The 21,670-nt window shown below is 37.3% G+C and overlaps 1 protein-coding gene across 1 annotated transcript in view; it reads left to right on the top strand.

The window, feature by feature from the left end:
• LOC140197951 (low-density lipoprotein receptor-related protein 1-like) overlaps positions 1 to 18,341 on the top strand; it is a 2,495,129-nt gene extending 2,476,788 nt beyond the window's left edge. The window contains exons 87-91 of the mRNA XM_072258609.1: positions 8,525 to 8,638; positions 8,952 to 9,028; positions 12,190 to 12,280; positions 12,825 to 12,972; positions 17,882 to 18,341. Coding sequence (XP_072114710.1) covers positions 8,525 to 8,638; positions 8,952 to 9,028; positions 12,190 to 12,280; positions 12,825 to 12,972; positions 17,882 to 18,022 — 571 coding nt within the window. The 3' untranslated portion in view covers positions 18,023 to 18,341. The remainder of the gene's footprint in view (positions 1 to 8,524; positions 8,639 to 8,951; positions 9,029 to 12,189; positions 12,281 to 12,824; positions 12,973 to 17,881) is intronic.
• The last annotated feature ends 3,329 nt before the right edge of the window (positions 18,342 to 21,670 follow it).

Below are 21,670 nucleotides of genomic sequence, written 5' to 3'. Positions count from 1 at the left end.
TTTTACAAAGAATAGCAGTGAAGTATAAAACATAAAATTTTTATTTAAAGGAGAGCATGAAAGCAGCACAATTTTAATATACCTTAATTAAAGACAGGTTATTTTTGAGAGCTTTTAACTTGTAATAATGAGATAATCTTTCTTTCATTTTCTTTAACTACTGTCAACTTCATCTCCTGTGCTTTCAAAGACATACATTAAAAATATTCAAAATCTGTACAAAGAATTTCCCTATTTGTGTTGAACATCATTAATTCTCATAAAATCAAAGAACTGTTTCAATGCAGAACAAGGTTATTTAGTACAGTTAGTCTATTCTTATGAAAATACAATAATTCAATCAGTCTCTTTCTCCATAGCTCTTAAGGAATTCATTATTCCTTATGTTTTCATTTTAATTTAATAATATTTCAACATGTAGGTGTCACCTATTTATGAGAGGAAACATTTTTTTGTTTCAGAAGTTCATGAATCTTTGAATATTTTTAAGACAGTGCCATATAGAAACTTGCGAAACTAGAGAGTGAATGGTCAGCAAATATAAATAAGGGAGCACAGAGATGAGACTGCAATCAGATCAGCCAAAAACTTATTAAATTATGGAGTTAATTTGAGAAGCTAAATGATTTACTCCTGTTTTTAATGTGAATATTTGTTGTATGTTGACCGTTAAATAGTTAATTGGAAAACTTTCATTATTGCCTTTAGAAAAATAGTGTCATACTGCATGGAAATAGGGCTTTTGGCCAAAACTCCCATCAAATTTAGTCCAATTTGCTTACAATGCCCCTTGTAATTTTTGCTCAGAGTTCCATATTTCACCGTTGTGATACCATTAGGAACTATTAACAATATCAACAAATTAGTTGAATTAGGAACTACATCTGTGAAACGTTTCCAAATTACATCGCTTTACCTATGGACAGGTGCCGGCCAGTAGTGTAGTGGCATTGGCACCGGACTTCGAGGCGAGTGGTCCCAGGTTCAGATCTGGCTTGCTCCTTGCACACTTTCCATCTATGCTGGGTTGAGCATCAAATTAGAAACTCTTAAAAAAAAACAAACAAAAACTGCTAAAGAAACGGCAAGGTTGGCGTTAAGAGGAAGAACTATAGTAACCTATGGACAGGAGAGCCTTTGAACTTCTTTGAATTAAGTGTAATCTTTGCATCAAAAGTGCACATGGCATTTCTTGTTATAGCACTGGCTTTTCATTTATTTTTGTCTTTTATCTTAAAATTTTGCAGATTTTGGCACTCAGTGCCACATTTTTTCTGAAGTATGTATTTGTTACAAATAAGCTTTTTCTGTTTATTATTTTAAAATACTGATTGCTGAGAGATTTTACAACCTGAGTGTAAACATTGTGATTCTCTGTGTAATTATGGGTTTTAGTATACTGTCCTTTAAAAGGAACTTGCAGTCATAAATAAACTCTCCGCCCTAGGACATTTTAAGAGACCTCACTGGCAAGGAGTTGTTTTTCAAACTCAGTCATGTTGTTAAGTTGCCAAACACAACAGCCAATTTGTGCACATCAAGGTGTCATAAATAGACTTACATTACAGATCACTTAGTTTTAGTGATATTTATTGAGGGATATATTTTGTTTCAAGTACCAGAAGTGTTTTCTTCTTCAGTAGGTCTATGAGATTTTTAAAATCAATCTAATGGGAAGAAAGGACCTTTAACATCTCAGAAATGGAGCACTTTGTAGCAAAACAGAGAACACTGTTTTGCACTCAGCAGATCAAGCAGCATGCAATACTGAGAAAACAGAATGGATGTTTCAGGTCAAGAATCATTTATTAGAACTGGCAAGTGAAAATCAAACTTTCTTTTAAGCTCCAAGGAGATGGGGAGAACAGAGAGAAGGACTCATAGGGCGTAGACTGATGTTATACAAATAAAAAAATTACTTCTAATAAGTGGTATTTGAAGTCAGGAGAGTAAAGAAGGACTACATTAGGAAAGAAAATTTCAACCACATCTGTGAAGGGACAGAAGTGGATTACATGGAATTGTTGAAGTCCTTATTGGGTCCATAGGGCTACATTCTGTACTTAGATGGAAGAGCATTAAGTATGAATCCACAGGGCCTGATAGAATCTATCCAAGGTTATTGAGAGAGGCAAGGGAGGAGCTTTGAGAGAGATCATCAAATAATGTAGCATATTACAGATCAGTTACTTTTCTCGGTGGAGAAATGGCAGATGGAGTTTAATCCAGACGTATGTATTGCATGAGAAGTTATTTGTAAGAGGAATTTATCTACAGTGGGATTTAAAGATCTGACTGTATTGCTCCCTGAAACTACCAGTGCAAATAGAGTGGTAAAGAATGTGTATGGCATGTGCACCTTCATCATTAGGGTCATGGAATATGAGAGACTCGAAGCCATATTGCAGTTGTTTAGAAAATTGGTTGCGCCACACTTGGGGTATTGTATGTAGTTATGGTCTCCCCTTTACAGGAAGGACGTGGAGCCTTTGGAGAGGATTCAGGAGAGACTTACCAGGATTCTCTCTGGATTAGAAGGGAATTTCTATCAGGAGATATTGGAGATTAGGAAGTGTACTTGAGATTTACTGCTTATTTATTTATTATTATTAATTATTTCTTTTGCATTTGCAGTTTGTATCTTTTGCACACTTTTGGTTGAATGCCCAAGCTGATGCAGCCTTTCATTGATTATATTATGGTTATTATTCTATTATAGATCTTTTGAGTATGCCTGCAGGAAAATGAATCTCAGGGTTGTAAATATGTTCTATATATGTGTACATTTATGTTCTTTGATAATAAATTTACTTTGAACTTTGGACAAACCCTGGGGCATTGGAGGCTGAGCAGACACTCGATAGAAGTTCATAGAATTGTGAGAGGCCTAGATAGGATAGACAGTCAGAATCTTTTACCCAAGATAGAAATATTGATTATGAGAACACATTGCTTTAAGATGAAAGAGGGAATGTGTAAATGAGATGTGTGTGGCAAATTTTACTACACAGCGGCTGGAACAGGCTGCTAGGAGTGGTAATGGAAGTAGATATGATAGTGACGGTCGAGGGGCTTTTAGAAATGCATGTGAATATGGGGCATATGGAGAGATATACATCATTGCAGACATAAAGAACTAGTTTCATTTAGCATCATACCAGGCACAGTCTTCATGCGACAAAGTGCCTTTTCTCATGCTGTACTGTGATATGTCCTGTGACTATTGTTTAAATTTATCTTGGGAATTGTTAGAGCAAGGTAAGGTTTTGAAGACAAATAAGGAGTGAAAGGGAAAAATAAAGGAACAGACGACTGGAAATTCAGAGTCACTCTTGCTCACTGAATGACACTACTCACTCTGCAAACTGGTCACCCAATAAGTGTTTAGTTTCTCCAACGTAAGCAAATCAGATTGTAAGCACTAAGTACAATATACCGATTGGAAGAAGGGCAAGTGAATTTCTGCTTCAACTGAATGACTGTCTGCATGATTGTAATGAAAGCAGTAAAACAGAAAATGTTGTATCTTCAGTGATTAGGGGGAAGTTGCCATGAGTGTGATGGAGTTGTAATGAGAGGGTCATAGAGAGAATGGGGAGATCAAAATCCCTGATTATGTCACTGACAAGGGATACCCATGAGAGGTGATAGTTCAGTAATGTACGTGTGGTGGGTCATGACCCTTAGAGACATAACATTGATTACAGGCCCCTTGAAATATAAGCAAAATAGATTCTCCTGATTGCTATCTACCACCCTGCCTTTGCAGATGAATCAGTACCCTGCTAACTGGAAAAAAGCCATGTTGGCACAATATGTATTCTCTATCATGGAGTTCCACGCCCGTCATCACAGATTGCTCATTTACACCATCATTGATTGAGGGACATGGCTGTGAGTATGACCCTGTGGCAGATGGTGCACCAACAAATGCTAGGGATAAACCGACTTGACACATCCTCACCATTCAATGTGTGCAGATACATTTGTCCATCCCAGCATTGGATAGGGGTTATGCAATCAGAGAGCATACAAGCAGGCACCTCACCTCATTGTGTCCATATTGACCATCAAGTACCTACTAATGCTGATCCCCTCTCAATCATTAGTTTTCAATATGAGAGAAAGACACTTTGTGTATTAATTAAATCATAAATTATAGGCAAATGGGATTTACCAAACAATGTGCATTTGTTTGCCTGTTAAGCATTGTTCAAGTAATGCATCTTACCCAGCTGCTGAAGAATTTTTTACCTGATAATTTATAGGCGGTGCAAAGTTACCATCCTGTCAACATTTCAATTTACAGACACTGGTTCTGCGATTACTTTGCTGATTTTTGGGAGATGTTCAATATAACTTACAACGTGTCATGTCTTTGCAGCCTCCATTTCTTTTACAACTTAAGGGTAAAAGTCAGCAAAGAGCAATACTCCTTTCAGTTTAGTTGTGAATGGCACAGTTTAAACTATTGGCTTGGTTTGTGTATTTTTTAAATAGGAAGTAAAATTGCACTTCAAAGTAAGCTAATAGCATTTGATGGCTCTGGGTCTGAGTTCACTGGATTCAGAAGAATGAGGTGTGACTTCATTGAATGTTGAAAAACCTTGATAGAGTGGATGTGGAGAGGATGTTTCCTATGGTGGGGGAGTCGAAGACTAGAGGACACAGCCTCAGAATAGAAGGGTGTCCTTTCAGAAAGGTGATGAGGAGGAATTTCTTTAGCAAAAGAATGGTGAATCTGTGGAATTCATTGCCACAGGTGGCTATGGAGGCCAAGTCATTAGGTATATTTAAGGAAGAGGTTGATAGATTCTTGATTGGTCTGGGCATGAAGGGATACTGGGAGAAGGCAGGAGTGTGGGGCTGAGAGGAATAAATGGATCAGCCATAATGAAATGGCAGAGCAGACTCAATAAACCTAATGGCTTAATTCTGCTCCCACATCTTATGGTCTTGTATGTACCTTTCACTGTAATATTGTAAAGGTTTCTACATTTGTAGCTATGGTCAACCAGACTTATTCAATACTTGCCCCCTCTTTTCAACACCGTCATATGATTCTCTCTGTTTTTTTTTGCCACATCCACGCGCATCTCAATTAAATCATGTTGCTCTCCATCCACCTAGGTCCTTCGTGAAGTACACTTAAACAACGGTAAAATTCAAAAGCATATATCACTTCTTATTTTAGGTTAACTTCAGAGATATACAGCAGGCGAAGGCAGGGTGACTATAAATGCAGATATAAATAGCGTTAGAGTTGAAAAATGTCAAATGGATTACAAACTGCACTCTTTCCCTTGGGTCTCTGTGTCATTCTTATCATGGATTCGGAAAGTTCCACACCAGAGACTCAAAATCAAAAACTAGCCTAACCATCTTGTGTAATGCTGAGGAAGTGCTTCTATCAAATATACAATCTTTCAGATGAGTCTTCAAATTTCAGCCCTCTCCACAGTCTTAGCTGAACATAAAAATAATCAAGCCATTAATATAAGGAGCAGCATTTTTAATCCACCAAAGTAGCCAATACTTATCCCTTATTTAATGTCGCTGAGCTGACTAATATGTCAAGTTTGTAGTTTAATTTACACCCCACACCATTACTACATTTAAGAATTAAGGTATTATTTGAGATTAGCCTTCCATGAGTACATGCTCACAAACCCCACCTTTGTTTAACAGTGGAAGAAATCAAATTTGCCACAAAACATTTTTCAAGTATCGGGAGGATGGAGGCATAAGAAGAAGAGACAACAATGGGGAAATGGGGTATTGATGGTCACCTGCAGTCATACAGTGGTGAGGGGGGTGGATCAGACATACAAAGAGGTGACAGTCCAGCCAAGACAGATTAGTGCAGGTTTGAGAAAATCATCAGAAGCCTTATTGTAGCTTCAGACTCCCTGGCAGCAGACCAGATAAGCCTGCCCCCTGCTAACTAAGATTGCAGTCGGGCTCAATTTTCCATTTGTATCTCTCAGAATCTTCAAACATGTGCAACCTGGGAATTAACAAAAGAATTTGCTTTACATTTTCATATACCTCACTAAATTATGCATCATGACAAAGATTTCTTTTGCAAATTCTGATTACCATAAAGTTGGTATTTGTAAGAACTAATTCTGTGCAAAACTAACTGTTATGTTTCCTACTTTTCAACTTTATTAAGTTTCAGATACTATATGTAGGAAAGTCAATAGGTCATAAAGATATATCAGTAAATGCAAGGTCTTTTCATAATGTGGAAAGAGAAAATATTAAATCTAACATGGTAACGTAGTGGTTAGTGCAATCACTTTTCAGTATCAGCAATCACGAAACAGGGTTTAATTCCCACCGCCGTCTATAAGGAATTTGTATGTTGTTACTGTGACTGCGTAGGTTTCCTTTGGGAGCTCTGGCGCACAGTTAAGATTAGTAAATTGTGGACATACTATATCGGCACCAGAAATGTGGGAACACTTGCAGGCAGTCCTAAGCATTATACTCACTGATTTTATTTAACACAAATGACACATTTTACTGTATGCTTTGATGTACATGTGACAAATAAAGCTAATCTTTAAGATAGTTACAATTTTCAATGTTTTTAAGATGTTACAGAAGTGTATCTATTAATATAACATTGAGAAGGTATAAACAAAATGTTTCACAACTCTCTGGGCTTCCTTGAACACTGCACATTTTTATGTTAAAGGAACCAATGCAATAATACCAGAACATTCAAATGGGGTTGCTTCCCAAAGCATTGCTTTTACATCTTTGTGATCCATTGGTTTTAAACTTGGTTATGGAGTTTCTTTTAGTAATATCTGCCTGTACTTGATACCCATTTCTCCAGCATCGTTAGCAGTGAATGGATCTGAAAGGAAAGAATAGTAAACTGTATGAAGCCTTTTTGAAATACTGATAAATAACCATACAGCTGGAATAAAAGTTCAATTTAAGGAAGGAATTAGAAGAAAGAGAGGAACAGCAAATTACTAAACAACTATAGCTCGACATAAAAATGTTCCATTGTTGGTTTTTACAACAACATTGACAGTACTCATCTCCCGTGATTTGCGATAAAAATAACAAAATACTAAATAAATAATCAACAAGTTAGGCAAAATATAGGGAGAGAACAAAAGAGTTAACGTCTTAGAATATTGGTCAGAATCAGTCATTAATCTGAAAAAGATTTATCCTGGTTCTCTCGGCCAGTGATGCCTGAGCTTTATATGTTTTTAAATTCAATTTGGAACACTGGCATCTACATTGGACATGGTATATCTATATGGTGTCAATGCTTGTGAAAAAAAGCTAGTGATTTCCTCAATAATGATTTATTTTTACATTGCTGTAGTTATAAATAGTTATTGAATCCAAAAGGACTTCAAATCTGTTCTAATTATAAATTTAATTTAACCTTTTAGTTACCCATTTACAAAGAAAGAAGGAAAGAAAGAAAGAAAGAAATTTCTCTTTATTTTGAAGATGTTGTTGTTAAAGGTTATCTATCACATTTGAAACCTGTATTATTCCTACATATACTAAACTTTGAAATTTAACCACATCTGGAGCAGAACATGTAGTGCGCACACACATGGTGTCGGATCAATCAGATGATTTGCAGCAGTGAACCATCTGATCGGCCGGTCAGAGTTCTCTTTGGGAACCAGTTGACTTGATCAGCATTTCTGATCTGACTATTGTTCACGATTGCACTTAATTAAAAAAATACACACACATATGCAAAATATAAAACAGAATTCCACGCCTCCTCATATTATCCTCTATCCCCATATCACCCTATACAGATGTGCCATTGTTTAATAAGAGCAACTAAGTTTTTCACTTTGTTTCTGAAATTCAGTCCCATTGACTCAGTGGAACTGAAGTTTAGTCACATATAGCTACTTCGATAATGTATGTTTAAGCTGTAGTGACTTTGGAGAAACTTGGTTATCATATGAAATGGGAAAAGATTTCACAGGCCCAGACATGGATTGGCGGTACTCCAGAACACTTCACAACTTGCACTTTTTAAATGAAAGCTTCAGCAGTAACTGTGTGGTAAATAGGAGCCAATCTCTTCCAGTACCTTATGTTCAATCCAGCATATACTTCGGAATGGACACTTAAAGATAATCAGATTATGGAAACTTATTTTCTCTGACATGTAACTCTAAGGCCAGTTGCAACAACTTGAAGAAACATGTAATTATTTAAACAAATATCCAGGATATTTAAATCAACATATTTGAGTTATACAATAACCATGTCCTCATGCAATAATAACGTGAAGTGTGGTAATCTCTAAGATAATTTTCTTCTGAGGCTAATTCTTGTCTTGGTGCTGTATCAGGAGTCTTCAATTAATTAGGATTATTAGACTGCGCAAAGGCATTACTTGTGACATTATCATCTTTGTTCTTAAAATAAACTGGTGCAGTTGTAAAAGAAAATGTCAGAAGTCCTACATTACTAGTAAAATACAACATTTTAATACCACTTATATTCTGTAACTCTGCAGATGCACAGTGGGGTTTAAAAGTGATCGATGTGACCAGAAAATTAACCTTTGTGATTACTACTGCCAAAATGGAGGGGTTTGCACTTTAACTGCACTTAATGAGCCTCAGTGCAAGTAGGTTTTGACCTTATGCCAAAAATTGTTCTTTGCTATAAAATTTTTGAATTCCAGTAGAATCTTTGTGCTTTTATAGCATGTTTGAATATCATTGTAAACTATTTGCTTTTATGCATGGCATGCTGATGAGCTACATCAGATTTAATCATCTTCTCAAAGCATAACCTTTTTTTTAAACCAATTTGCCTTTGGATCCTTAATGCATGTTGCTAAGTGCTGTCTACTCTTGCTGATGTCTGCTAGTACTGCCTTTTGGAAATTGTCAATTCTGCAGTAAATTAATTTTACTTTTTTAATTGATCCGTTTCAGGTGTTCAGATGAATGGTCTGGTACACAATGTGAAAGACCAGCTCCCAAAAGCAGCAAAACAGAGAACACCAGAGGGAGTGAGTATTACAAATGCATGCATTGCAGTTGTTGAAGGTAACAGTTCTTTTTTAACTATGATACATCGGTTTTCTCATCAACTTGAGGGCATCTTTCAGAGTAAATCGGTTATTGCCTTTTATGAAGATTTTTGAATGTTGAAGCAACTTACAAATGCTTCACCTACAGGTGACAGAGTTAAATCAATAGGTTTACAAGTTTAGCAATTGTGGCTGGTAGCCTTGAGCTCAGTAACATTGTGTTTATTTCTACATTTAGTGACAAGGCAATAAACTAATGTGGAATTCTGATCTGCACTAATTAATTTGTAATTCCCTGATTAATTCTCATTGATTGTTACCACTGGACCTGAAAACGGGCTCAGAAGGCTGCAATTGCCTTGCTTTGTCAGCTCCAAGGTGTTTTGCCATAAAAGTCTTTCATTGTAAATGTGTTGAAATATCATGCACTAGACTTTTTGACCTGTGGCTTGAGAGAATAATATAAAGACCCAGCAGAAACATTGGGTATCAGCAAGCACTTGGATTGCTTTTAAGCTACCATTCATCACGAATAGAAGATCTTTAAAATAAAACCGTTTTTATTAGTTTTAAATTACTTGTTCAGGAGACTTTCATCTAACAGTGATGCAGGTTCAGCTGAAATGTCATATTAATTTCATTTTGACAAACACCACAAAGTAAAGAGTAGACAACAGTGACTTTTCTTTATCATATAATAGAAGAGACAATTTTACATGTAAATGAATAAGTGGTAAACCATTACTTGGCTGGTGATAACAATGGGTATCATCCTAATAAGCCTATTATAGTTATCATTTTCCCCTGCACTAACTGAAAACAGTTAACAAACCAAAAAATTTTGCTAATGTTCAATGGTAATATACTCATAATGTAACTATTTATAAGGTAGCAGAAGTATATTTGGGAATGTGTTGGCACATGGCCAGGTGGTTAAGGTGTTCGTCTAGTGATTTGAAGGTCGCTAGTTCGAGCCTTGTCTGAGGCAGAGTGTGTGTCCTTGAGCAAGACGCTTAACCACACATTGCTCTGCAACGACACTGGTACCAAGCTGTATGGGTCCTAATGCCCTTCCCTTGGACAACATCGGTGGCATGGAGAGGGGAGACTTGCAGCATGGGCAACTGCTGGTCTTCCATACAAATTTGCCCAGGCCTGCACCCTGGAAACCTTCCAAGGTGCAAATCCACGGTCTCATGAGACTAATGGATACAAATATATATATATATATATATATATATATATAAAAAAATATATGTGTGTGTGTGTATATATATATTTGGTAATCAAGTAGGTTACCTTATGCTTGGATGAAAATTTGAATGAAAATACATCAAGTTGAAAAGTAGCTGATCCATCCAAGCCTAACATCCAACTCAAATGAAAATGCCATAGAAGATTTTATCTTATAGATCATTCCAGGTATTTTATGCACATAATTAATAAATACTTTGTAATATTTCCTTGTGATCTTAAAGGGCCCAGTCAACAGTGAGTTATCTTAATTTCAGCCTATCTGTTGTTACAACTGTTGTAAACTTCAATGGGTCATAGCAAAGTACAGCATGGAAACAAGCCCTTTGGCTCATCTAGTCCATGCTGAACTGTTGAAACTACCTACATCAGCATGCTAAATGAAGCAAAAACAACAAGCGTTGAAGCCTACGTCATCAAGAACCAACTAAGATGGAGCGGTCATGTTGTTCGGATGAAAGATGAACGCCTGCCGAAACAAATCTTCTACTCCCAGCTTAAAGAAGGCAAATGTAAAAGAGGTGGACAACTGAAGAGATTCAAAGACATCTTAAAAGCCAACATGAAGAAATGTAACATTGACATCAACAATTGGGAAACCAATGCCAAGGACAGGAAACTCTGGCAAACCATCATCCGAGAAGGAACAGCAACTTTCGAAGCCAACAGATGTGTAGAGTTAGAAGAAAGAGAAGAAAATGGAAAGAGAGGCAGCAACAACCAAAGCCCAATCTGCCATCTGGAACTTCCTGTTCTGAATGCGGAAGAACTTTCAAAGCCAAGATTGGACTCATAAGCCACTTGAGAGCCCATAAATAGATCAACAGAATGAAGACCATCATCCTCGTCCTCGAGGGATAGCCACGACGACGACGACCAGGACCATAGTCCTCCATACCCCTACCATCCATCTACCTATCCAGATATTTGAACTCCATTTTTTAAATTCCATTTTCTCATTTGTGTATATAACTCAAGCCTCTTCAGGTTTTCTTTTTCCACAAAATCCTCAGAACAATAAAGGCATGTGACATATTCTAGACTAAAATTTGGTTACACTGATACATAGTACTCACACATATGATGTTATTGTGTCCTGTACTCACATGTGTTATTTACATATTATTCATGCTTACACCAGCAATGAGGCCTGAAGCTGGCAAGTCAGGTCTTCCAAAATCAGTACTGTTCTTTTAAATAATAAGAAAAGCAGAAATGTACTTTTTGTTCCAATTTGTAGTGGAACTGTTTCACAATTATCACAGGTTGCATCTTTTGAGTTCCGATTTATGGCAGTGTGAATGAAAATCAGTTTGTATACTTGGTAATTTATTAGGTACATATCTGACACCGGGAAATGGCCAGACCTGCCAGCAAGGATCAAAACCTGAAGTAACCAATCTATTTTCAAATATGTGTAATTTCATTGGGAGAAATAGAATGCCTTACGTTACAAGGCTGTATACCTGGGAAACGCGGTAGAAGAAGGCAAAGAAGAAAATAAATGGACACTGTGAAAGAAATAAGTGTGTGAGATATCATTGATGCTGCGAGGGATCATTCGATGTGGAGAGCCGTGATCGCCCAAGCGTGTAACACGCAAGGCACGTGAAGAAAAAGAAGAGGAAGAAGTAATTTCATTCAGAAGTGATTGTTAGAATGATCTGCTCTGAATAAACCTGTATTTTTTTGTGTTATTTCTGTCTCCATGTAAAAAAAATGCTACAGTGCATGTATCTCATACAATGATTTCAGTGAAAATGACTTAAAACCAATTGTCAGCCTAATGTGTATTTACTCAGTTTAACCAAGTTAAGCATTAGTTCTTGAGCATTTACCATTATATCAAGCAGATTATATTATATGTTTCTTTTCCTCTTTGACAGGAAATATTACTTTTATTATCCCTGTTGTTATCTTAGCCATTTTGATTCTTGCAATCATTGTTGGAATCGTCATCTGCAAAAGAAGGCAACGGTCAGTGACTTAAACATTAAGCTACCCATAAAATAATAATGTATAATAAAATGTTTCATTGCTTGCCTTTAGCATCTGAAGTTAAATTTGTTTGGGCTGCTTCAGTTGTCTTCCTGCATGATAGAATATATTGGTAGTGCATTATATTTTGGCACTAAATTGATAATTTCAAAAGGAGACCAAAACTCTAGGTTCAGGGAATGGAAGAAAAGTACTGCCAGACTGGTGAAGTAAGTTTGATAACCACTTTTGATGCAAGGATACATTTTTGAGACTGAATCGAAGTACTGTTAGCCTGCATCTAATCCTGTCTGGCAGTGTTGGTCTCACAAGTACTCCATTCATCAGCACTAATGTTACTCAGCATAATCTGTACAAAGTTTGTTGTCAATAAGTATTCCATCTCCAATATATAGTCAGAGCAGACAAACACCAGCTTACTATTTCTGTACTTTGACCTATAAGCAGGGTTCATTTGTTGAATTTCTATTAAGGTTTTAAAGTATGTTCATATAACTTTTGTTTTTTTTTTATGTTCTTTTAGTGTGAAAACAGTCCGGAGGCATCCATTGTCAAATGGAGGGATGAATGTTGAAATTGGAAATCCGACATATAACATGTACGAAGTTGACCGTAGACATGAAAATGCTGAAGGCCTGTTAGATCCAGACTTTACATTAGATCCAGAAAAGGTATGTATTTTCATGAACTGGGAAATTATTTTCCAAGAAAGTAAGTTTGCTCATTTTACTTTTCTGCAGCACTTATTTGTAAAAGAACAAAATTAATCAAAATGGCCAAAATTGACAATTTATTTATTTAACGATACGGGGCAGAGTAGGCCCTTCCCGCCCTTTGAGGCACGCTGCCCCAGCAATCTTAAAACTCCAATGAACCCTAACCTGATCACGGGACAGTCTACAATAAACACTTAGCCTACCTGGTACATCTTCCAACTGTGGGAGGAAACAGACGCACCCAGGGAAAAGCCACACATTCCACCGGGAGGACGTACAGGCTCCTCACACAACAGTGTCAGAATTGAACTCCAAACTCTAGGGCACACCGAGCTGTAACAGCATCGCGCTAATCATTACTTTACCCTGGCACCCAATTGATGTTAATCAAATGTTTCCTCCATAAAATCTTATTGATTGTCAGTAAATCTCCCCAAAACAATCCTATATTTTCTTTTGGTGCAATAATTTCATTTCCAATTATCTATACCTAATATGAAGTACTCATTTAAAACCTCAACCATTGGCTCTAACCCCAAGCACAAATTCCCTCTTCTTTCCTTGAGTGGACCACTCCTTAATTATCCTCTTTTTCTTACTATAAGTATAAAATGCCTTGGGATTCTCCTTCATCCTACTTGCCAAGGACATTTCATACCCCTTTTGGCTTTCCTAATCACCTGCTTGTACACTTCTTTTTATCTTTATATTCCACAATGGCTCTGTCTGATTTTTAGATTCCTTTTCCTTCCTGAATAAAGTTAGGATCTCTAGGGTCATCCAAGTTTTCCTTACTTTACTATACTTCACCTTAGTCCTTATTAGAACATGCCAAAGTCAAAGTACATTTATTATCAAAGTATGTGCAGAAATAAAAAACAAATCATGCACACAAAGAAGTAAGCAAATAGTATTCAGAACTGAAAGTGAATTCACAGCCATTCTGGGAGCCCGTTAGTTGCAGACCACAGCCTCAGTTCAGCACAGAGATGAGAAAGCCTCGTGAGCAGTGATCTGAACACTGACCCGACCTTCTCTTCTGGCCCCGACACCCTTGAACTTTTCATTCTGGCCTGGTGCTTAAATCGGCCAAACCACGGCTTATTCCTCTCTCAGACCCAGGCCCTGCCACTTCAATATGCTCTCAGGCCGGGGGACTTATCTTCTGAAGAAGTTGATCAAATGGATTGATGAGGCTAGGGCAGTGAACTTTAACAAGTTTTTGCATGATAGCCTGGTCCAGAAGATTCAATCTCATGGAACCCAGACTGAGCTAGTCAGTTGAATAAAAGTGTTCCTGGTGGAAGGAGGCAAGGTGGTAGTGAAAGATTGTTTATCAGATTGGAGGTCTGTGAATAGTCATGTGCTACAGGGATGATTCTGGATTCACTGTTGTTTGTCATCTATATTAACAATATTGGTGAGAAAGTAGATAGCCGGATTAGTAAGTTTGCAGATGACACTAAAATTGCAGGATAGTGATGGAGATTGTCTAAGATTAGAACAGGATCTAGATCAAGTAAGAAAGTGAGATAAGGAATGGTGGTTGGATATTAACTTGGGCAAATGCAAAATGATGCATTTCATGAAGTTAAACCAGGGCAGGACATAAATGGTTAATATTTGTGCCCTGAAAAGTGTTTCAGAACAGAGAGACCCAAAGGTAGAAGTACATAGTTGCCTAAGAGCAGAGACGTTTATCGACAAAGTAATGAGGAAGATGCATGCATGCTTGCCTTCATCAGTTGGAGCAGTGAGTACAGAGTAGGACATTATATTTCAGTATACAAGACATTAGTGTGAATGCACTTGAAATACTGTCTGCAATTCTTGTCACCACACTATAGGAAGGGTATTGATTAAGTGAGGGTATGGAAAGCATTCACAAAGATGTTACCGGGACTAGAGGACTTGAATTGTAAGGAGAGACTGGATAGGCTGGGATTGTTTTCTGAAAGCAAAGGAGGCTGAGGGGCATGAATTCCTTGGTGTCCACATTTCTGATTATCTCACCTGGTCCCTGAACTCCTCCATCCTGATCAAAGAGGTGCAACAGCGCCTTTATTTCCTGTGGAGCATCTAGAAAGCTCACCTCTGTCCCAGGATACTGACAGATTTTTACCGCTGTACCATTGAGAGCATACTCACCCACTGCATCTCAGTGTGGTGCGGCAATTGTCCCATATCGGACTGCAAAGCACTCCAGCAGGTTATGAAAACTGCCCAGCGGATTATCAGCACCCAATTGCCCACCATTGAGAACATCTACGAGAAACACTGCCTGGGCAGAGCAAAAAGCATTATCGAGGATGCATCTCACCGTAACCATCGAATTTTTACTCTCCTCCCATCCGGTAGGCGCTACAGGAGCCTCCGCTCCCACACCAGCAGGCACAGGAAGAGCTTCTTCTCTGAGGCTGTGACCCTGCTGAGCCTCATATCACAACGTTAAACAGTATTGCACCTATATTGGACTGTCTCAGTACTTTTATATTTGTGTGCTGTAGCACTTACTTTTTATTCGCAGTTATTTTGTAAGTAATACTACTTTTTTGCACTTATGGTCAGATGCTAATTACATTTCATTGGCTTTGTATCTGTACTCTGCACAATGACAATAAAATCGAATCTAATCTAATCTAATAAATAAAGTGAGTTGTCACAGCCCTTTTCCTAGAATAGGAAAACCCTAAAACTAAGGACATAGGCATAAGATGAAGGTGGAAAGATTGAAAGGCGTTAAAACAGGCAAGTTTCCCCACTCAGAGGGTTCAGATTCGGATTATGACATGTACATCAAAACATACAGTGATTGTGATATGTGATATGGGCATATGGAGCAAGCTGCCACAGGAGATGATATCAGTGGGTGCAATTACAATACGCTCTCTTCTCACTGCTACCAGTAGGTAGAAGATACAAGAGCCTCAGGACTCATACCACCAAGTTCAAGAACAGTTACTACCCCTCAGCCATCAGCAGCTCTTGAATAAAAGGGGATAACTACACTACTTGCCCCATCATTGACAAGTTCCCACAACCAATGATCTCACTTTAATGAATCTATTTCATTATTTCATGTTCTTGTTATTTATTTGCATTTGTACAGTCTGTTGTCTTCTGCACTTTGGTTGATCTTTCATTGATTCTATTTTAGTTACTATTCTATAGTTTTGCTGAGTATACCCACAGGAGAATAAATCCCAGGGTTGTGTGTGGTGACAGATATGTACTTTGATAATAAATTTACATTGAACTTTATACATTTGGACAGATATATTACATAGATAGGACAGGTTCACAAAATTTGGCCCAAAAATCATCATATTTGCCTAGTTCAGAACCTACCTTTGTTGGCATGGACAAGTTGGGTCAAAGAGCCTGTTTCTATGCTGGTTTTAGTGATCATTTACATATATCTAACGTGTGAATATGCAATGGGCTGAGATGATCAAACCCAAACTATTCGGAGTATCCAGAAGATGTAGTAATAAGGGTACAAGCACAACATAACACAGCATATATTCACAAGGATATGAAGCTGACCTCAGAAGTGACGTATATGCCAATCTGGAGGAGGTAATTACAAAAATTAAATAATTTCTTAGTTTCCCCTAAATGTTATTGGGCAAGAAGGGAATCATAGTGCAGTGTTGTGGAAAATCCACCTTTGATTCTATAGGAGTAGCACAGAACAGCCTGATAGCTTTATTAATAGCCCACTGGATATTTATTTATTTATTTATTGAGGTAAAATGGAGAATAGACCCTTCTGGCCCTTTGCGCCACACTGCCCAGCAACTCCCAATTTAACCCTAGCCTAATCTCAGGACAATGGCTGATTAACATGCCAACTGGTACATCTTTGGACTGTGGGAGGAAATGGGAGCATCTGGAGGAAACCCATCTGGTCACAGGGAGAATGTACAAAATCCTTACAGGCAGCAGTAGAAATTGAACCAAGGTTGCTGGTACTGTAAAGCATTGTGCTAACCACTACACTACCGTGCTGCACCAACTTTTCTTTATTACTAACTCAAATTTTATCTTTAATAATTGAATGGTAATATTTATACTGGCCTTGCAGATATTATCAAAGAACTGCTCTAAATTCTGTTAATCCATTTGAGCTCAAAACAATGCTACATACTTTCTTAATAACAAGGTCACTCTGTGTGAAGAAAATTCAGATCTCTTGGACTTTAATGCATTTGTTATTTCATTTATAGAGAATGCAACATCATCAACCCTTTGAAAAGACCAAGCATGAATATAATATTCATACAAGATATAATCATGTTTGCCATGAATCTCAATGTTATCATTTGTCATCATTTGCTGAAAATCTGTTTACAACGAATAGGTCATCAATTCTATTCCATAGATTTTCCAATACGATGTTCGCTGCAGCTTTTTCACCTCAAACAATTTGGCTTCTCTTTTATTGAGAATAATTTTACCTTTGTTCTTACCTTAACTTGTATTAATTTTGTACTGTGTGCACTTTATAAGGTGAAGTTAGTTTCAACACTGGTATCACAGAGCATTTAATGAGTTTGAATGTGGCTGAGGATAGAAATACTAAAATCCCATGAAAGATTGATGAAAATACAGGCATATAACCACAATATTAAATTGATTCTAAAACCATCATGTCATAGCCCTCATGCTGCTTTTGCTGCAGGCATCTATATTTCAATTTTAATGAATAACAAATATAATATCCTTTTGTACCAGGAACAAATGCTAATTTAGTATTATCTTGTGAGTTTTGTACATGCAGAATTTCATTTGCAGTGGTCTAAGGATCTAGTCATATTTAAAATTCAATAACCTGACCTTTTATCCTTTCTTTATTTGACAGCCAACAAATTACTCAAATCCTGTTTACGCAAAACTCTACTTGGACGCATCAAACTGCCGGAACTCCTTAGTCAGCACAGAGGAAAAGAAAGAGCTGCTTCCAAAGAAATTAGCAGACGGCCTGAGGGAGACAGTTGCTTAGATTACCCTTTAGTCCTGTATCTTTTTTAACCACTGTATAAATGTATAAAGAAAGGATTAATTTTTCTATGTAATGACAGTGTTCTGATTATATTTTTTTGCATCAGCACTACCTGTGTTTTTGCGCTGAGGATTCTTGACTGACCTTCTTTCCAATGTTTCTGTTTGATGCACTGGGAAGGCCACCTGCACTAAATCACATAAAACAAAGCTGCTGACTGCATCTCCCATTGTATTCAATCCTGTACTTGGAGGGAGAAAACACACACAAGCCAATTTTTTTTCAGTTTTATACCAGTTTGGTATTTTCATTTGGCACATTTGACAATCTCCACTGTAAAGTTTTCAGATGAATAGTTCCACTGGATACTTTTAACAGTTATAAATAAACACCTTCAAGTTCCTATTGGTTAGACATTCTTTACGTTCTCCTTGAGGGAAAATACTCACATTTTAAGCAGTTTTAGAAGTTATTTCCTCAAAAAAGTGTATGGGGGTAACTAACAAATTGAAGGCTCATCCAAATTTCAAGGTCTGACCGAACTGCTGGCTTGGTTCTTATTTAGCTTTTCATTGTTTTTATGTTAATATAATATTCTATGTAGTCAATGCTTGGTGAGTTGCAATTTTACTTTGTTTTGTGTAAACAGTAGGGAGATTTGGATATATTTCTATAATAACTGGCTTGGTTTGAGAAATTTAAATTTTGCAGATTCTAATCAAGCATTTATTTATCTTGTCTGAAGTCAAACTATTTGTATTTGAACTTGTTAACATATAATGGCCCAAAATTGCTTCAAGTGGTGATCAAATGGTGCCACTGTACTTAATCTCCTTCCTTCCCATTTTAATGATGAAGGAAATTTGTTCATGGAGTGTGAATTGGAAAGAATGTGAAACCCCCAGCAGGTCCTCTTGGGTCTGAGTGAATAAGGCAATAGGTTGAATCTCCTTTAAGACATATCAAATGAAAGCACGGTGAAAGCAGTAGCATTGTGAGTAGCACAGTGCTTTACAGTACAGGTGATCCTGGTTCAATTCCTGCCACTGCCTGTATGGAAATTGTTAATTCTCCTCATAACTGTGTGTGTTTCCTCCGGGTGCCCTGGTTTCCTCCCACAATCCAAAGATGCACCGGTTGATAGGTTAATTCATCATTTTAAGTTGTCCTGTGATTAGGCTTGGATTAATTTGGGGGATTGCTGGGCAATGTAGCTCGAAGGGCCTATTCCATGCTGTATCTCAATAAATAAATAAATAATAAATATAATATAAAGACTACAAAAGACATCTGTCTTAAAATTTATCCCAGGTAGATCATACAATGCATTATTAAGCCCCATTTCATTCTATTCACTCAACCTCTAAGTCAGCAGAGAATAATTAGTATTATCACCCTCTTCAAACCATGCTTATATTTGAAATTATTAGAATTAATCTTCACAAAGCCCTTCCCCATAAACCTATAATTATCGTAATATCACAAAAGTATACATGAATGCCGAGCCATACAACAAAGTTATTTTCTTCGAAAACTTACTTTAGTGCAGCACATCCTCAGCAGTAACTTTTGGAGAAACACAAGACTGCAGAAGCTGTAATCAGGAGCTAAAAACAAAATGCTCAAGAACTTGGCATGTCAAGGGGATGGGAAGTGTCAACATTTTAGATCTTGGCCTTGCATCAGGACTTTTGAATATTTGAATCTTCTTTGATCATCGTCGCTTATCCAAATTTGCATGTAAGTAGTAACAATTCCATTAGCCACATCAGTATTTTTATGTAATTTTTTGCACATTCCTTGTTATCTTATCAGAGATATATTTAGCTTGCTTATCTTGTAAAATTTGAATACTTCGCTGACATTGCATACAAAGTTCACTGAAGCATTCAAGTACTAATATCACACAGTGAGTTATTCCTCTTGTTCCTCACTAATTCTGAGCAGTCTTGAAAATAAAACTAAGCCTGAAAAACCAGTAAGCCTAAACTTGTACTATTGAATGGAGCTTGCATTCGGCTTTGCATAAAACCATGATGCATAATCTATCAACTAATACATTTATGATGTATGCACTTCCAAGAAGAATCCCTTGTTTGTCACAAAAAAAACCTACTTCGGGAATCAAACCACAAGATGATGAGGAGGATAATCAGTCATAATCATATAGGTTATCCAAACAGGCTAAGACTTTTGCAGAGTACTGTATTTGTCAACGGTGAGCAGAAAGCAAATTTGTAAATCTGGCGGGAGTGCTAAGGGTGCAGTGCCATGGGAGGCATGTTGGACAGATGTCAGAGCAGGAGTGCCAGGGGCAGGGAGCTCCATGGGTGCTGGCACACCCAGCCCTGAGACACCAGGCAAGGTCATTTGATTCCAAACAATTGATTTCTTGATTATCACAGAATGTCTCTCTAGTTCTTGCTGCTCCCTCCCCTCTCTCTTTCCCTTCTCCCAACCACGATTCCCCTCCGCCTGTCCCCTTCCCACTCAGTCCACAATAGAGACCCATTTCAGAATCAGGTTTATCATCACTCACATATCTCATGAAATTGTTTTTTGGCAGCAGCAGCAGCCGTACAGTGCAATGCATTAAAAAGAATTTTGCACTGTACTGTATATAAACCAAAGTGATTGGGTCAGTTCTCAAGTTATGTAGGGCATCGAAACAGGTTCACTGAGTCTGTGCCACCATCAAATATTTATTTATACTGGTCCCAGTCTCCGGCACTCGGCACGTATGCCTTCTATTCTATGACATTTCAAGTGTTCATTTATAAGAATACCTGTCTCCAGCCCTTCAGACAGAGATTTCCAAATTTTGAGCAGTAAAAATATTCTTCCTGAAATTCTCTCTCAATCTCACATTAAGCCTATGCTATCTGCTTATAGGTAACTCTGCTAGGATAGAAGATTCGTCATTCTCTTTTCCCTCTATACCCTTCATAATTTTGTATACCTTAATCAGATCCCCTTCAGGGTTCTCTGCTACAAGGAAAGTAATCACAGGTTCATCCAGTATATGTTCATCCGTGTTAAAGCATAGCTTGTACTTTGCTCTATTCTGCCCATTACTACTTGTCCATGTAATTGAAAAATCCCACAACTAGACTGAAAATTTTTAGCTACACATTATCTGTATTTTTTCAAAACTGGATGAGTAGGGAAGATGAGAGGATTTGGGATGTTGAAAGGAAACTATTCGATTCACTGTATGTGAATCTGATTTGCCAGAGCAACTAATGCTGGGAACAAAAATGTTAACAAATAATTACTATCAGGGACTCTATAATTTTGCCCTCAAAAGCTGTTGACATGTTTGTCTTATAATAACTACAAAAGAAGTGCATAGTACAAAATATTTGGGTTTGACCTTGTGATTTAAAAATATCTAAATAGCTGATAATCAAAATCTTATTTTTGTTAAACTAGTTATTGTTTAAGAAATATATGAAAGCATTGTTGTTTGTATCCTTGTGCTTCTGATGTTAAAGTTTTTACAAACTAGCCCCACTAGCCATGAAAGGTTGAAATCCATGGTAGATTGGGCAACAGTAAATCATGGGCGATTCTTATTTTTCTCAAATTTTAACAACATTACTGCAGTTAAGAAAATGGATAGGCCTCATTCCAGGAAGTAAATGCTCT

Source organism: Mobula birostris, chromosome 5 (assembly GCF_030028105.1).
Source record: "Mobula birostris isolate sMobBir1 chromosome 5, sMobBir1.hap1, whole genome shotgun sequence".
In the NCBI taxonomy this organism is placed as follows: Eukaryota; Metazoa; Chordata; class Chondrichthyes; order Myliobatiformes; family Myliobatidae; genus Mobula; species Mobula birostris.
This window is presented reverse-complemented; position numbering and strand designations above follow the sequence as displayed.